The 19,133-nt window shown below is 42.1% G+C and overlaps 1 protein-coding gene across 1 annotated transcript in view; it reads right to left on the bottom strand.

The window, feature by feature from the left end:
• SOBP (sine oculis binding protein homolog) overlaps positions 1–16,437 on the bottom strand; it is a 167,064-nt gene extending 150,627 nt beyond the window's left edge. Inside the window, 3 exon segments of the mRNA XM_032275115.1 lie at positions 830–1,015; positions 3,446–3,584; positions 16,206–16,437. Coding sequence (XP_032131006.1) covers positions 830–1,015; positions 3,446–3,584; positions 16,206–16,301 — 421 coding nt within the window. The 5' untranslated portion in view covers positions 16,302–16,437.
• Between the last annotated feature and the right edge of the window lie 2,696 nt (positions 16,438–19,133).

Genomic DNA, 19,133 nt, shown 5'->3' on the forward strand with positions numbered 1-19,133 from the left:
CCGAGGCGGGTGGATCACCGGAGATCCGGAGTTCAAGACCATCCTGGCCAACATGGTGAAACCCCATCTCTACTAAAAATACAAAAATTAGCCAGGCGAGGTGGTGACTGCCTGTAATCCCAGCTACTGGTGAGGCTAATGCAGGAGAATCACTTGAACCCAGGAGGTGGAGGTTGCAGTGAGCCAAGATAACGCCACTGCATTCCAGCCTGGGCGACAAGAGGGAAACTCTCGTCTTGGAAAAAAAAAAAAAAATCTCAAAAAAAAATCTCATAATGTTTCAAGAAAGTTTACAAATTTGTATTGGGCCACAGGTTGGACAAGCTTGATCTGGTGGTTTCTCGAACAGATTTAGAGGAAGGCATGTTGAAGAACAAGCCTGCCACACGCCCATTTACGAAACTATCCCTATCCTCAATAAACCCCAGAGGAGACCTGGCCCTCCATAGGCACCACCCAGTTCAACCATGGTTACTTTTTTTTATTACTAAACAGTCATTGTCTATATCTTATTTTTAAAAAACAGTTTATCTTTTTTTTCTAATTTTAAACAGGTAACTTCAGAGAAAAAAAATAACTTTGTTTTGTAGTCAGTGGTAGAAAAGGTTTATTGCCAGTTGAAAGTTTATAGCCTAAGTAGTAGTAGGTAAGGAAATTTTCCTAATATAGCAATAATACTCTAAGTAATGCCTGCATTAACATTTCTTACCTATAAGGTCCCTAAAACAGCCTCTACCAAAGTTAACTTGAGTATTTAATAATTATTCACAAGAGAGTTAAAACAATTTTCTATGAATTGTTATCACTGAAAACCCCAGTAGTGTCTTACCTGCTGGTGGCTTTATGAAAGGTGGTGGAATTAAAGGTACAATAATGGGCACATTGCCATGATCCTTTGACCCTGCAGGTGAGTCACTGAGTCCATTTCCAGTGGCAAGCCCTGAATAGCCTGTGCTTATATTGTATGGTGAAATAACACTGTCCTCAGGTAATTTTGGTTTTGGCAAAGAATTTTCTGTAAAAGAAAAAAATCATATTCAATATGACAAAAGAACCTAATGCCGTAAACTTAAATTTTTCCTTATTTTCTCAAGTAAAATGGCCATGAACCAAACACATTTTTCCTTGTAAATCTTTAAATAATGTACTAGAACTCCACAGTTCATCCTGGAACATTTTAGTCTGGTTACCATAAATTTCCAATGGGCTCCTTTATAATTTGCTCCACTATGGTAGGTAATATTCCAGTTGAATCATGGTGATGAATTTTAGCACTGTGTAATTCCACAGAAAACTGAGAGGTGGTGGTCGGGTATGGTAGCTCACGCCTGTAATCCCAGCTCTTTGGGAGGTCAAGGCTGGTGGATTGCCTGAGATCAGGAATTCAAAACCAGCCTGCCCAACATGGTGAAAGCCCATTTCTATTAAAAATACAAAAATTAGCCAGGCATGGTGGCACGTGCCTGTAGTCCCAGCTACTTGGGAGGCTGAGGCAAGAAAATCCCTTGAACCTGGGAGGCAGAGGTTGCAGTGAGCTAAGATCATGCCACTGCACTCCAGCCTGGGTGATGGAGCGAGACTCTGTCTCAAAAAAAAAAAGAACAAAAAACTGAGAGGTGGCCAGGTCAGTGGCTCATGTCTGTAATCCCAGCAGTTCAGGAAGTCAAGGCGGGCAGATCAATTGAGGCCAGGAGTTCAAAACCAGCCTGGCCAACATGGTGAGACCTCATCTCTACTAAAAATACAAAATTCAGCCAGACATGGTGGTGCACGTCTGTAATCCCAGCTACTTGGGAGGCTGAGGCATGAAAATTGCTTGAACCCAGGAGCCAGAGGTTGCAGTGAGCTAAGATCACGCCACTGTATTCCAGCCTAAGTGACAGAAGAAGACTCTGTCTCAAAATAAAAAAAAGGAAGAAAGAAAAGAAAATTGAGAGGTAATTAACCTTTTCCATGTACAACGTGACATACAGCAAACATAGCTCTCTGGCTACCAGGGGAAAGCCTAAAACGTGCCCTCCAGCATTGTAACTGGGTCCCACTGTATTACAAACTCATATTATAACATAATCAAATGAAGCAATGAGAAAGAAGCAGGGAAGAAAACTGATGCTTTACAAGGTGTTGATAATATCCATTAAAAAAATAACAAAAACAAAAATTTTTTAAACTTACAATGACATGAGTTTCGTGTGTCTTATCCTTGCATGTGAATCACTTAAAAAAAATAAATGAACAAAAACCTCAACCATAGAAAACAATTTTTTCCTTCTAGTAGCATTTCCTGGCACTTCCTATGTTCCCGAGAAGCAAAGATTATTACCTGGGCCGAGTATTATATGAGCTACTAGTTTGTTGAACACAAACTCATGACTTGCATTTTTCATTTATAGTGAAATTGATGATACTATCTCTGTAACGTGATGTGTACAATTTCATAGTAAGCTTAACATAAAATTTGTCATGTACATTCAATTCCACTTGTCTGCAGGACTGCTCAATTACATTTCCTTGCTTGGTATATACAAAGGGAAAGTTCTGTCTTAAAGACTGGAAATAAAATGTTTGAACAGGTAGTTTACGCCAATAGATTTTGAATGCAACACAAATACTGATAGAATTGCCAGTGATTATGTACAATTTGTTTTACCCATATTTTATTAAAGTTCCCTAAATGGGTTGCTTCTTCACATACTTCTCTTTTCTTTAACAAACAAGCTCTCATTCCAAATTTAGGTTCATAAATTCAGTATTCATACAGACTTCCCCCATGAGATATCTGGCACTGCTACCCACTGGTAAAATTAGTGTTAATTCAGCTATGCCAAGCCTCTGTAATTTTCACTCTTTTGCTGGGCTTTGATTAAAAAATTATTAAATAATAATATAGTCTCTAATCACCTACTCTAATCACTTACTCCTCTTTTTACCCTATTCAAGTGTGTGGGGGCAGGGAAAGAATGAAAATGTCAAACAAAACAAAAATAGTACTTCCATTTAGATTTCCCACTGAAAAAAAGGAAGGGGGATTACCAAACCAACAGTGAATCTCTCTAGCAATCTGAACATCTAAACCTAACATTTCACTTAACAGAAAGCGCCAGTCCCCAACAATTGATGATCTATCAAAGGGATCAGGAAACTAGAAGAAGTTAGCAAACACTGTCCCTTTCTTTTAATCTGTATGCAGGACCATGGCACTTAGGTCGCTAGCTCTTGTCTAGTTCTCCCATTGCTGGAAGGAGATTAAGCTGTGTCTATTTTTGTTTTATGTTGTTCTTTTATATTCTGCAGAATTCTGCTTATGAGAAAGCACTACTGGGGATGTATGTTTAAATCAACCATTGGCATAATCAACAAAATGAGTCCCAGAGCAACTCAATTCTGGCAGGTTGAGATAGTTAATCCTTCTTTGCATGAACAAAAGGACATTAAATGTCATTACCTTTGAGAACAGAAATGTGCTGCCGGCTCTCCCCATCTGTAGGATAGCTCCTGAATTCAATATCTTCACCATCTTTTAATTCAACCTTATCATAGCCATACCAGCCAAGGAGTTCATTCATGGTATTTTCTGCAAAGTTCTGAAAGAAAAGCATAGGCTACTACTTATTTCTATAATCAATAACTACTTGAAAAGAATTCATAAATTGAATTCTGCTTGTCCTACCCCATTTATTTGCTGCCCTGCCTCACTTCCCCAGAGTGGTGTTAATTTTTCAAATCATGTTCAAAAATGATAATGTTTTTAAATCTTAGGATGATGCATTCAATTATGACAGGGCTTCAGGTATTTGTAATTTAAAAATAATAAGACAAAAAAGGTACTATATTTGTTAGTTTTGCCTATGAATAGGAAGTCATATTTTAGCATATTATCTATAAAGTCTATATCCAACACCAATACAAAAATATTGAAAGGTAAATCACAAAAACAGCTAAGAAAAGATTTTGAAAATGAAAACAATAAACCTTTTGTGGTTCAGAGAAATTTAAATGAAAATTGCTTTCTGATTTAGGTGTTGCTTTCTTAACATAACTCTTATCTCAGATAAAGCCAAATTTCAACAAAGAAAAATTGCGTAACTGTTAACAATACCATCCCAAAACCTAGGTTACACTAGGTTCCAAGGGTCTTTTTTTTTTTTTTTTTTTCATTTTTTTCTTTCTGCAAGAGGTTTTTAAAAATCAGGCTGGGCACGGTGGCTCACACCTATAATCCCAGCACTTTGGACGGCCAAAGTGAGTGGATCACTTGAGGTCAAGAGTTCAAGACCAGCCTGGGCAACATGGTGAAACCCTGTCTCTACTAAAAATTATACAAAAATTAGCTGGGCGCTGTGGCGCACGCTTTTAAACCCAGCTACTCAGAAGGCTGAGGCAGGAGAATCGCTTGAACCTGGGAGGCGGAGGTTGCAGTGAACAGAGATCGTGCCACTGCCCTCCAGACTGGGCAAGAACAAGACTCCATCTCAAAAATAAAAAGTAAAATATAAAAATAAAATCAATGCATAAGTTGCTTTATAAATTTCATTAGTAACAGGTTCTTTCTCCATAAAATCAAAGGTCACTAAAATTGTCTTCTGACAAGTAATATAAAAGTACCAAATAACTTTAAAGTTACTAGCCAGCCCAGATTTGGGATAATGTATGAAAACATTTTATGAACTATAAATCAATACATAAATATAATATTACCATTGCTGTTGTTATGGATATCAAACTTTGAAAATAATAAGTATAGTTGGATAGATTTTTTTATACTAAAGTGATGATATCTTATTACCTTATCAATTCCTGTATCTGGAAACAAGACGTAAGGCTCTATGTGTTAATGATCTCAATGCTTGTGTGTGCCTTAAACATTCCTGTCTGGCAGGGAACCATGAACCTCCTAAGCTGAGCTAGAAAAACTATATATTCTAACCTTCTTTGTGGCTCAGAGAATCTTTTATTATTCTTCTTAGAAGCTGTCATTTCTGAATTACACTGTGATATATAATTTATATACCTGAAACAAAGCACCAAGGCTAAGCCAGAGTGTGTACAGTCTCAACGTGTGAGTACCATGATTTCTTGAATTTCATGACTTTAAATTTTAGCAGGGGTTGCATAAAAAATAAAAGACATTACACTACTGACTCCAAAAAGCAAACCTGGCATTTCAAAGTACCCACAGGGTGCTAGATTTTTTGCTTTAGTACCCACTTAAGCTCTGAACTCCAGCTGGATCAATCTGTGATGGTATAGTGCATCAACAATTAAGAAAAACTAGCCAGACTGATTCAGTGTTACCATCCACAAGGCAACCAGTCAGTCATATCGAGCTTTAGTAAGGGATTTATTCTCTCTGATGGCTGGTCATGTCCACATTAAATAGACATTCTTTTCATGAATGCACAAAGATATGATCTATGTGAATAATAAGCTCAGCAACTTTAGGAATACCACTGAGGAGGACTGGGTTGAACACTGCCCCACTCAATCCAAAGAGATCCCTTTAATGAGGCATCAGTCTCTCCTAGCACCTAATTTCTTTCACTGAGCTGAGAGCCTGACTTCAGAATGACAATCCCTACGCACACAAATAGGGGTCCTCTATCAGTGGTCTGGCAGCAGCAATCTCCAAGCATGAGGCTTACACTTTTGATTAAAAATATTAATAATCATTCTCAACAGCATTAAAAGCCAAATGCAAGCCATCCTATTGGTCTGTGTACCATTTGCCCCAATCTCTAAGAAAACTGTGCCAAGACCAAATATCTTTTGCATATATCCCAGTGACTATATCCAGTTTTATAGACCAGTCATCTGTGAGTGCCACTTTCTTCTGTTTCTGTCTAACCTCTGAAGTCACACAAAGGCTACAAATACATAATTCATGGGACAACCCCCTAGCCAAGGATATAGGTTTGTTTTAGTCCAGCTGCAAATCCATTCAGCCTTTCAGAGCCAGTTCCAGGGATGGGATCCAGAAGTTTTAGACATTTGGGTAAAAACTGAAACCTCAGCTGGAATATTAACACCAAATTCAGTTATGATATTGGGTATCATAACTGCCTCAGTTTAGTGTATGGTTTGTGCTGAAAAGTCAGAGGCTTCATGGAACAATCAATATGAACTTGATCTATTCCACAATTTTCAAGTTACTATAAATGTCAGGGTAAATAAACTCTAAAATGTTCCCTTTCTTGTAATGAAAAATAAAAACAAACACCTTAATGTTTTGATATATGGCTGCAAAAGTAGAAAACAATAGGTTTATAAAACTTCAAGCTATATATCTCAAAGCTTTCATGAAAGGAGGAGCAAAATGAAAGACAGAAAATGAACACCAAAATTTTTTGTAGTATAGCTACAAAAATGACAATTACTTCTGTCGCATACACTATTGTATAAAGAAGCAAAAGGACTCCAAGGAATCAATCAATTTTTAAATTTCAAGGCGAAGTTTGATGCTAGATGTCATATGGGTTCATTATGGTGCTAAACCAAAGTAAATGAAATAAATTTTTAATGTTATCATCCAATAAACATAATATATATTTTTTCTTTTCTTTTTTTTTTTTTAGACAGGGTCTCATTCTGTAGGCCAAGCTGAAGTGCAGTGGTGTGATCTCAGCTCACTGTAACCTCCACCTTCTGGGCTCAAATGATCCTCCTGTCTCGGCCTCCCAAGTAGCTGGAAGTACAAGCTACCACACCTAGCTAATTTTTCTATTTTTTGTAAAGATGGGTTCACAATGTTGGCCAGGCTGGTCTAAACTCCTGACCTCAAGTGGTCCACCTGCCTTGGCCTCCCAAAGTGCTGGGATTACAGGTGTGAGCCACTGTGCCTGAAGAAACATAATATATTCTAAGATAAATAAATTTAATGTTTATGGCCTATCAAGGTTTTCAAGTCTTTTAGTACAGAATTTTTTTTTGTATTATTACCCCTTAAAAATGAATTTCCTATTAAAAAGCTTATCCATTTCCTAATTTTCATATATATGTATGAAAAATAAAGGTAATAGTAGTTAAAATACAGAGAGATTTTTGAGATAAGGATGTTCAGTAATAAAACAAGCTACTGAACTAAGGCAGATTATAAAATTTGCCTCCCCCAAAATCTTTACCCAGCATTTCTCATGAAGACCTAGGGCAAAAAATGAAGTAGAGTCTCTTAAGAGTCCCTCCCAGTTTTAGGATTCTATAAAAACAATGAATTTCTACTTATATAGGAAATAGAATACCTTTTGCAAAGGAATTTCATAATCACAGTGATCATACGTCATGAATTTTACTAAGTCATGATTTCAAATATTTTATCATTGTTCCCATAAGTTATCAAAATGTGCCAGAGATGTCAGTTTTTTGGCATCTGAACTACATTGTGCAGACTGCTTCTTGCCCTTGGAAGTGACGCAAAAATCATCTCTCAAACCATGTGGTCCAAATTCGGTTTGGAAAGTGGGTCACTGTAATTATAATAATGTCCAATACTCTTATATCACTTTACAGGGTTTCTATATCTTTTAATTCTCTTGATCCTTTCAATAACCCTAAGTGTTAGGTATTTGATTTCCGCAATAAACCTCTGGTGAACCTATGTGACATCCTCTTTTTACAACAGAAAGTTAGAGCATCAAGAAGGTAAAAGGCATGAGAGGTCTCCTAGAAAAGCCAAAACTAAACTACAGATCTTCTAATTCTTAAGCCAGGTCTCTTTCTATTATAAATTCTGTACTTCCCAATGTGTCCACAATTCCAAAGAAGCTACCTCCTGGACCAATCAAACAGTTGCAAAGAAATCATACATGAGGCTGTCAATATCATATATAAAGAGTTTCTAAACAGGGCATATCTACTTATGTTGAGACTTTGCTTGCTTTAGGATTTGATCATTGACCTCTACTTTCCTTAACAGGGTGCTCAAGATTCACAATTAAAATGGAAGCTCCTCATTTTACAATGTTTTGATATCACATCTGACTCTAATTGCTTTGTACTTCTAATACCTAATTTCCCTGCCTCTTTCCTTCCCTCTCCAATTCTCTCTCACCTCCAGGGTTTGTAAGGAAAAAAGACAATCCTAACATTTAGTCTGAAAGCATGATCTCTTCTGAGAATTAAAACAAAAACAAAAGAAGGTCACAGAAAGATAGGTGGAAAGGAAATTTTACTATTTCTTTACTCCTCCTGAGTTCTTCCTATACCAGCAAAATAATTTTTGTTGGATCTTAACTGCCAGGATATTCATTAAACACCTTCCTTATTCAACTGGAAGTACTGTACAAATGTCAAAGTTCAACCTACGTGATTTTTTTTTCTTTCTGAGGAGCTGTGAAAGACACAATGCAATTTTTGATTGAACATTTTACCAGGTAAATAATAAACAGTTGACTTCAAAACACTTTGAAAATATCAGTAATTACAAATTCTAAAAATACCTCTGAAACACACGTACTTTAAATTCTTCAAAAAGAACTGGTGATTTTATTTATTTTGAAAACACCAAGTAGATTTTTAAATATAGATACTGCTTTTTTCATACTAGGCCTTGCATAACTTAATGTCAATGTGTTTTCAAATTTATATTTTACCCAAGAAAGCAGGAAGTATTCAAAGAGCCCCCAGTCACTCATCCAATGAGGGACAAGTCATGCCCTTCCCCTCCCCATAAACATAATTCCCATTTTCATTCCAAGTCCCAGTTCTAGTAAAATATGTTGTCTATTCCAAACACAGTGTAAGTTACTTGAGGGCAGGAACATATAATTTCATTTTATGCCTCACCTAACACAATGCTTAGTACTTAATCCAGTCGCAAATATTTATTTAAATGCATAATTATAAAGAAATGATCAAATAAAATTCAAGAAAATCTGATTTTAAAAATAAATATGTAAAAGCTTAAAAATTATAGTATGTAGTGTTAGTAGGCATTCTCCTACTATTGGGAATTTAAATGGCTACAACTGTTTGAAAGAGTAATTTGACTCTATGCATTAAAAGCCCTAAAATTTTACATGCTCTTTGACTTAGCAATTTTATTTCTAGGGACTGCTGAAATTATCCTAGGAAAACAACTATGGAAATATGCATGTTTCAAGACTGTTTATCTCAGTGTTGTTTTCTTAGAGACAAACTAAATGACAAACAATAGGAATCTAGTTAAATAAATTATAGTTTGGGCATATAAAGGAATACTATTTTGCCACTAAAATATATACTGTAGATAAATTTTATTGCCATGGAAAGCTATTAACAGTATATTAAGTTTTAAAAGGAAGGTTAGTACAGTATGAGATCATTTTTGTTTTGTTTTTTAATATAAAAACTATATATTACACATAGAAAGGGCATGAAAAGACATATATCAAAATGTTGGCAGTAATTGTGTCTGGATGGGATAATTACAGACTTTTTGTTTATTTCTACAGTATTGCCTACTCTACTATTTTTGTTATGTCTATGTATTATTTTCATAAAAATTAAAAACCAGTTTTAATTAAAAATTAATACATAGTCTCACTCACAGACAACTACATCAGTTATAGTCATAGTCCCAATGACAATAAAGAGGATTCATCAGATATATTACTTCACTTCAAAACATCCTGACACACATTATCCAAGAAAGTGGAGACATGAGAAACGCTTTCAGAGGAAAAGGAAACTCCCAATTCTGAACAATTTATAAAGCGTGGGGGGGAAAAATGCTAGTATCGCTGCTAATTAAGGTTATGAATAGTAGAATGATGGTTATTTCAGAAAACCTTTTATTTCCCTTTCCATCTCCATATGTTCTGACTTACTTCTGAGGTAGGAATCTATTAAGCATCATTGGACTCATTAACAGAGATAAAGAAAGGGAATCTCCAGAAGACAGGCAGAAGCCTTGTTCAAGTTCCCAAGTGAAGCAGGAATTGAATCTGGTTAGAAGTCCGTTTCTAGCTCTACTCTCAGGCCTGGCCCAGGGCTGAGTCTGAGCTGTCTCTCTTAACACAGACCCAGTGGATCAGTTTTATGTTATGGTTCTGCCAAGAAAAAGGTCATGACGTAAAATTTAAATAGTACAAAAGAAATATCTGAAGAGCCCTTTGCCGATTACAAAGTACTACCTCATTCATGATCCTACTGGATCCAATGGTATAGTTAGGATGAGCCACTCCCCACAGATGATCCACTAGAGGGTCATCAACGTGCAGGAAATAGTAAGGGTGACCAGATCCCTACTGTCAGTGCAGACTTTATACACTGAACCCTGCTGTTTTTACCTGAACTACACCTTTCAAGCTTGGAGTTCTTTGAAGATGGTTCCTATGCTCCATTTGGTTCATTTTGCAGAATTGTTCTTGGCCACAACACAATGATTTTAATGCAGAGGACACATCATTAACACTAATACCTAACTCTGGCCTGGAACAGGCTGGAAAAAAAGTCTTACTCCCTTACTGATATATCCTATATTGGATGGCTATGTAATTGGCAGATGAAACCAAAATCATGTGGTTCTGCATATAAAATGTATGGCGTTTTATTGTCTCATTGAGATACAGAGCAGACAATCATGTCCCCACATTTTAATCTGCTGCCAGGACATCAAATGTCCTAAAAGGGTCAAACGAATGCTGTGAAATTGTGAATACCAGCCCTCACTGCTAACACTGTGGCAGGCATGGCAGGTGTACAGCTGTGTGCAGCTGTGTCCTTTCACAGCTGCAGAACTGCCTTAAAAAATCACCAAGACTTGTTACATTGTTTTCCTCTCTGTGCCAAAGCCATTGGCCTTAATGCAGTACAGAGTTCCACAGGCCTTTGGTTACATAAGAGATATTAACACCCATGGGTCTACAGATCCTAAAATATACATTCAGCAAATCTCACTCATCACATGCTTTCATGTCTGTTTACATGTTTCAATTGGCACTATCAAAAACAAAGTCTTCTACGCTTTTTTTTTTCCTCTTCTACCCTGTAATATCCCCTCTCCTTTAGGAACATATGCAATAATCTTATTAGCTTGAGAGTACAAGTGTGGCTGAATTCCCATTCCACAAGAGGAAGTTTTAGACTTTAGGGATTTTGATGACATACCTTCTACTACTTCTAATAATTTTGTTACGTATAAAGTCTCAGTAAATAAAAGGGAATTTTATATAAAGATACAAAAAGTTTGGTTATCCTAACAAGAGACTATCATTTCCTGGAACTCTCCCTTTTAGAGAGCCACTGTGCTTGTTAATATTTGCCCTTTTCTGAGGCCCTGTTTTTGACTTTCCTTTAAAAATTCTGTTACCTCTTGGTTTCTATAAGTCTGTCTTTCACACAAGGAGAGTAGGGCTTGGCTCCTCAGAGCAGTGCTTGGCAAGCACAGAGGCAGGAAACGCAGAAGGGAATGAGTCTGTCAGACTCATTTTCTTCTAGTTCAAATGTTTATTTCAGATTCGAGAGGAAGTGGAGTGGTTCCTTTCCATTTCCTCGTCTCTGGAACCTACAAGTTGTATAAGTAAGTTTAAAGAATGACACTCTACTGTACATCACACCAGTTCATGGATAGAGAAAGACACTCTTCCCAGAAAACCCCTGGTTTAAACAGAGCATAATACGTAGCCCTCTAAGCTCTCGCAGGACTGTCTTTTGTGGTTAGCCTGGAGCCTTTGGCGGGACAAGCGAGGCAAGACTGAAGGCTCAGGAACATCTTATACCTGCTCCCAAGAGACAAGGGCTATGTCCCCACTAATATTAGAACCCATCCCTGCTACTTGGCACACCTGAGGCTGCTGCTCAGAGAGGGGGAGTGTAACATAATTTGTGAATGCCACAGTGGGATCTGGGGTCCTAAGCCCACTTTCTAAGTTCCTGAGACTTTCTGCTTCTGACACCAGGATTGAGTTTCAACAGCAAAACTTAAAATATACCTGTTTTAATAATGAGCCAATTTCAAACTTAAACACGCTGACTTTTCCGATCCATGCTCTGATTTCTCTCTCTCTCTCTCTCTGTCTTAAAATCAAGCTATTTATCTCACCAGCTCAGCTCTGCAACTTGCTTTATTGTCTATGCAATTGACACAGGTTATTTTTAATGCCAAATCGAAACCATCAGAAAACAAACTAGAAAATCTTGTGGTAAGTTTACTACTAAACTCTAACAGATGTGCCTGACTCAAATTGTAGGCATCAGGACTGAAGCGTAATTTTAGGTACAAATTACTTACTGAGAATATTTATAGACAGAAAACTTCTGCAGCAAAGAAGCGTCTCTGACATTTTACACAGATTCTCCTGTAGTTTAGCAATTGATAAAGCAGTCAAACATTTTAAATGCATTAATTATGGTTTGTTTAGGAAAGTTTCCAGCACAGACTGTTTAATGATGCTGATTTTGTCAAAGAGTTTTGAAAGACAAAAATTGGACTCATAATCTCTACTCATAGTTTGGATATTTTGAGTTGTATTATTGTTTGGTAGCTACTGATCACAAAAGATCTATGTGCACAAAATACATAACCTTAAGTGCAATAATATTTACCTTACACATATATTTACACTTATACATCCACTAGTAGAAGTTAGTTTTTATAGTATATCTACTATGTTCTAGATGAACTCCTGAAGCCAATTAACCTTCCCATATGTCAGAATTCCCTCCTGACATTCATTTATTATGATACATGTGAGCTAATGGTATATCTGAGACATATTACATTAGACACAATCACAATATTCACTTTAGAAACGTATACACACTGCATCACTGTCTGATTTTTTAAAATTCCGCCTACTAGCCACTAATTAAATAAGGCATACTAATTGTACGTACATTAATACAATCAGTCTTTTTAATCAGAAAAAACCAGGATCAGGGAAGAAGAAAAGGAAACATAAAGCAGCACTGTAAAGGTCATAATGAGACAAACATTTCTACTTGAAGATATTTTCAGGGAGTACACTATAAGCAAGCTATGCCAAGTCATGTACTTTTCATAACACAAAATTATATTGTATCAAATTTAAATTTGTTACAACTGCCATGTACATTAAACCAGTGATAACGAAAATGTAACTCAATATCTGATCTAGTGAAACAGCAACCAGCATTAGCTCTCAGCCACATGAAGACACTCTTCAATGCCATTACTGGTGTCAGCTAAACCTCAGCCAGTTTGTCTTCTCCGGCCATTTTAAAATAAATATGTGACTATCTCAATTAGGAAACCTTGAAGGAAGTCTCTGTGATGAGGCAATTTTGTTGCTCATTCTCAGTGCCCTGCATTTGCTGTACTTAAAATAGACACTTGTACCAATGTCCTTTCTATTACCCGAAGGGGGAAAAAAAAAAATCACATACACACCAGTCCTTTTTCTTTCAGCTCACAGAGAAGCAACTCAATCCAACCAGTGTTGAAACCTGAGTAGGTCACTGTACACCACGATAAAATTCCCTAATCCCTGAGCCAAATCTCCCTAAGGGGGGCCTCCTCCTGATCCTCCACTTCCCAGGCTGACTTTTCCATTTGCTCTCTCCTCTTTCCCCCTTTCATTTCCCCTACCTTCAAGCCTTGATATGTGATCCGAGGTGGGGGTTCAGGTTTCCGTTTTTACAGCTTAGGCCACGCTAGCTGTATACATTCCTTTCTTTCTGCTGGGCAGTGATTACTTACCAGGGCTTAGTTTACACTGGTCCAGATGAAAGCCGTTTAGATGAAGGCAAACACAGCCAGGCAGCTCCAGCAGCACCGATATGAAGCTGCACAAGGCCACATTGTGTTCTTGGTGACATTTTGCTGCACACATTTATATACAGGGCAACCAGCTTATTATGTTACTCTACACTCAGGGAGCTAGAGGGGTAATAGTATCATGATGTGTAGGGAGAGGTTTTGTTGATGTGTTTATTAATATAAAAAACAGAAAGATATTAAGGAGTTCAAAATAACCCTTCTACCTTTTGATTTTGAGAAACCACTTTTTAAGTGAGGACTTTTGGTGTTATTATATTAGAAGAATGCCTATTAAACAATTCCACTGGACTCTCTGGCATGGTATACATAAATATGACCAAAAATTTTGGTCAGGGGTATTTTACTTTGGTCCAAAGCAGAGAGAAAACACTGATCCTACAGACAATTGAGTTATTTGCTGCGTAAAACTTCTTATTTAATGCTACTCTGGATTGAAAGGATGAGGATTAAAACTTCAAATAGTAGGTGGTGATTTGGAAGAAAAATAACATTTTAAAAAGAGGAAATTCTGCGCACCAAGGTTAATTCCATACTTAGTCCTGCAGCATCGGTTAAAAATTGTGTAATTTTTCCCCTTCACACAATGTTGTTTTTGTTTCTTCCTCACCAGTTCAGACAAACATCTGTTATACTGTAGAAGGACAACTATCTCCCAAACCACGGAGTGCGCCTGCAGCCAAAATCAACAACGCGAGCCCCAAGCATCGAGCACAGTCAGCCTTTATATCCAGCCGGGATAACATTTCACATGTTTTGATTAAAATTAGCTAATTTGTAATTCTAGAACCTATGAAACTTAAAAGCTGCCATCCATATAGATCACATTAGGCAGCGTTTTAAAGGGCCAGAGCTCGTTGCGATTTCCTAGTGGCTTTCACCTCTCTCCTCTTTCCCCAACCCCAACCTAAAATGAAATGCAAAAGTAATCTGGAAATGCCGGACAGGAGGGAAGGGTAAGTGAGGAAGAATGGACTGTTTGAATTCTGTTCCCATCAAAAGACAACAACTTCTACTGGTCAAAAAACAAAACAAAACAAAAACTTGTCTATCACTGGAATCAATGGTGCTTTCCATCATAAGAAATGGCATTGATTTCCATGGCAAATCTTCCTCAACTCTCCGTTGGACTCATGCATCACCTCATGCTTCCAGGTACTCAGTTCCTTATCCAGTAATAAAATCCCTAATTCTGATATTTAGATTACTATTGACATTTCCGAGAGGAAAGTAAAGTTAAGCATATGCACGTAGGTACACATACAGACAGGATGTAAATCCATGTGTCCCCTCCTAAGCGTGGGCTATGATAGAAAATGCTTGTTCTAATGAAGAAAGCCTCAAAGCGCAATAAATTTGATTTATTTGCTTATTATATCCATTCAGTTTGTCTTTCAAATACAAACTGAACCAAAACTGGCCAAGTAGTAGTATTAAGCCACCTGGTAGTATTAAGGATTTCATGTAGAAGATGGGAAACACCAAGAAGACCGCAAAATGCAAACCTGCTACTTTCTGACAGCTTGCAGAAAAAATAAATAATTGTTTTAAATGAATAGAGACTCGTGAAATCAACACAGAATAAAACCCTCGCCCAGGCAAAAGCCGCAACTTCATGGAAAATAAGGGGGTGGGGAGTGACGAGAGGGTCCGGGGCTGAGCGGTGCTCTTGTGCAATCGCTCTAACACGAACAGCTGGAGCGACAGGCTGCTGCGCTCGCCACCTCTGGGGCACCGCTGGCCTGGCGGGGAGCCCGGCCTCGCCGAGAGGACTCCGGGCAGGCCTTCGCGAACAATGGGCAGGCGCCCTTCGAAGGCCGCCCCTCAGACAGCTGTCCTCCAGCGGGGTTGGCGGGGGTCTGCTTCACTGGGAAGTGACGGAGGCTGCCAGTGGAGCGGAGCGGGCGGGGGCGGGCGAGGCGAGCGGTCAGGATCGTGCCCAGACCCGCGCCTCACGGGCCGCAGATCGCCGGGCACTGACAGGCTGTTCACGCCGTCGCAGCTGGTTGGTTAGGGGAAGCGGGATTGAGGAGCAGGAGGGTGAGCTGGGGGACAGGGGTGGAATAGAGCTCTCCCCGGGGGGCCCCAACCAGGCGGCTCCTAACTTTGGAGGGACCCTGAGGATGATTCCCAAAAAGGGGGGAGAAACTGCACCGTCCACTGGGAAAGCCTCTTCCCCTGTCCAACGCCGCTCGGGCCCCCGGTGCCCTCGCCCTGAAACGCGCTCGTGCCAACCTGGGGTTCGTAAGGTTAAATAGTATGTGGTACCCACTCATCAAATCTGAGGTTGGCAAATTTCGGGGATGCAGCCCGCGAGTTGGCCTCTGCTTTACACCTGGAGGAGCAGCGGAGCCGTTGTGGGCATCCTACAAAAACTGACAAGCGCGACCCGGTACCCCCCAGATCCATACCACGGCCCACAGGGAGCGGGCGCAAGAAAGAGCTCGGTCTCCCCGGACCCGAGGTCCAAAAATACCTTCATCTCTTCATTGATCTCCCTTTTCACTGGGTGAGCCGGCTTCCTGCTCCGTTTATTTTCCGGAGGTCTCCCTTCTTTCTCCATTTCTGCCATGTTTTTGTGTCTGGTTTCTGTGGAGATGAAATGGCTGCTGCCGCCGCCGGCGGTGGTGGTGGCGGCGGCGGCGGCGGTGGAGGTGGTGCTGATGGTGGCGAGGCTGGCGGAGGTAGCGGTGCTGGCGGGGCCGGGCCGGGCCGCGAGGGGGAGGGCGGGCGGGCGCCGAGAAGCGGGGTCTCTTCTAGCGGCGGAGGACGTCAGTGGCTGTCACAGGGAAGGGTAGCTCGGGGAGTCTCGGGGATGCCGCCGCCGCCGCTCCGGCTCCTGCTGCCGCCGCCGCCGCCGCCGCAGCCAACGCCGCCGCTGCTGCCGCTGCCCCTGCCGCCTTCGCTGCCGCTGCCGCTCCCGCCGCCGCCGCCACCGCCGCCGCCGGGCCGCATCCTCGGGGCCCCGTGGAGTCGTCAGCCATCTTCCGTCGCTCTGTCCGTCCGCATGGGCGCGGGGAGCAAGGGCCGGCGCGCAGAGCGGCCCCGGGCGTGAGTGCGCGGCTGTGTGTGAGCCCGGGAGAGAGCGCCAGCCCGGGCGCCCAGCGCCTCCCGCGAGCCGAGCCGGGGGCGGGCCGGAGACCGGCGCGGGAGGAGGGGAGGGAGCGCGGCCGGGAGGGGGCCGGAGGGAGGGGAAAGGTGGGGGGGCGAGGACAGCCCCCCGGCTCCCGAGCGGGCGTGGCTTCCACCGTCACTAGATACGCGGATGCTGCGCGGCTCCGGGGGCTGCTCGCGGCCGCCTGTTCATCCGCGGCAGGCACGGGCGGGACGCGGCGCCCCCCGCGGCCACCACCTCCCCGCCACGCGCCCGGGGCGCCGTCGCCCGCTCCGACCCCAGCCCTGCTCCTCAGCTCCGCGAAGTGGGCTTGGTCGCGTGTGGAGTTGGTTTTTGAGCCGGTCCTAGGAGCCGCTGAGGAAAAATGAATGGGGGTGAAGGGAGGAGATTGGGCGGTGGGAGGGCGCGGGACCTGAGGTCGCCTGGCGAGAGGGCCGCCGGCCCCCGGGGAGGGCTTACTGAGCCTGCCGCCTCGGGGGTGCAGCGCTGGGGTCTTGGGAGAAGGAAACCGCAGCCCCGACGCGCTTCCCCCTATTCAGCTGCCAGGATAGAGTGTCCCCCTCCGGGGGCCACCGCAGAGTGCACAGAGACTGGAGACCCCTTGGAGAGGTCCCCTGACCCAGCCCGGCCGGTCCCCCACGCGGCGCTGCCTCGGACTGCGCTGGCAAGGAAGCTTTTGCCTCTCAAAGAACCACTTAGAAGTAGGACATTTCGGCCTTCAGCCCCGTGATTTCTTTTTCCTCTTGTTCCTTCTCTCTTTCTCTCTCACTTAAGCCCTGCTACAAAGTAACAGCTTTACGCATGACCCCGCCTGCCCCCTTATTCCGGGTGCCCGGGGTTTTGCCCAAAAGGTTGAGCTGAGTGGGCGCTTCTGGGAGCGCACTGTCCCGCGTAGGGTCCCGCTCTCCCGGAGCCCGGGCGCCCTCGCCACGCCCCGGTGGGATCCTCCCCTCCCCGGCCGGTTGCACTGTTTCCCCACGATTTCCCAGCTAGCGTCTGACCTCCACCGAGCGGTACTCGCTCCCTCAGCGCTCACACGTCCCCTCTTTGGCCCTCTCCGGCCACGCCTGGGGCCGAGGTCTGATTGAGTCTGTCCCTGTCCCTGGGTTGAGGCATTGGTGTGTCGGTTGGATGAGGTTTCCTTGAGACGCGCGGCTCTGAGCGCTCCCACACGCTGCAGAGGACACGTTGACGTTCCCGGCTTCTCTTTCCCGCGCCGCGACATATCATAATTACCTGACACAAAGCGATATGGGGGTGTCCATTGTTCCACGGCGAGTTAATGTGGAGTGTTCGTTATGACAGTGGTAGAACTTAAAATTACACAATTTTTTTAAGTTCCTAAAAGAATGAATTCCGTGTGGGGATATGAGTAAGCTTTCCATTGAAATCTCAGTTTGGCCTGTCAAACGAGGCTCATTCTGGATATTACATCGCCTAATTTGCATTTTAGCATGGTTTTGTTTCTTAAACGTCAAATTAGAGATATCTGGGCGTGTGTGCAGGAGAGCTGAGTACCTCCACGTTGCCTATTTTGCATTTTAGCATCATTTTGTTTTTTCTTAAACGCCAACTTAAAAATACCTGGGAGTACACCCGTGACGGCTGAGCACCTCCTCCCTCCTGATTTCTTCTCTTCCCCGTCCCGGGGAGGAGCGAGGAAGCTGCACCCTGCCCTGCCTGGCTGCCTAGATCCTGGGCAAGCCAGGAGGCCAGAGCGAGTCAGGCTTTGCGCCTGCAGGGGGTCCGCGCGAGAAACACTTGCGCCGAGGAAAAGTTAAAATTCCTGAGACGCTCAAGAGTCAACAGAGGAGGACTGATGAGGTTTTAGGGAGAGCTTTGCGGTACAGGCGTCCTCTATTTGTGATTTTCCCAGTAGCCTCGGAGCGTATTCAGGTACACCCAGGTCATGAGTTGCGAGTCCTCTGGCTGGGTTTCGAAGCCCGCAGCAGCCCACAGCGCACCTATGAAGATCCAGGTAGCAATAACGCGGAGAGGAGCCAAAGGCTGTCGCAGCAACACTCCCCCCACTCCTGGAATAATACTGCAACATCCGCCAGTGTGTGAGTGGGTGTATTTTGCGGTGGGGAGTATCCTTCCTAATGCTGTTGCTGGGATGGGGAGAGGAAGAGAGAGCCTTTCGGTTTTTAAAATCCGAATTTCATCCAAAACATCTGATAAATAATATGTGGGTTGGAGAGTTGTCTTCTCTGTTCGATCCTGTTAGTCTTTAATGACGGAAATAGTGAGAAAACTTTTTGGGGAGGCTTTTGAACATTCTAAAACTGT

Source organism: Sapajus apella, unplaced genomic scaffold (genome assembly GCF_009761245.1).
Source record: "Sapajus apella isolate SASKATOON/1434 unplaced genomic scaffold, GSC_monkey_1.0 scaffold6, whole genome shotgun sequence".
In the NCBI taxonomy this organism is placed as follows: domain Eukaryota; kingdom Metazoa; phylum Chordata; class Mammalia; order Primates; family Cebidae; genus Sapajus; species Sapajus apella.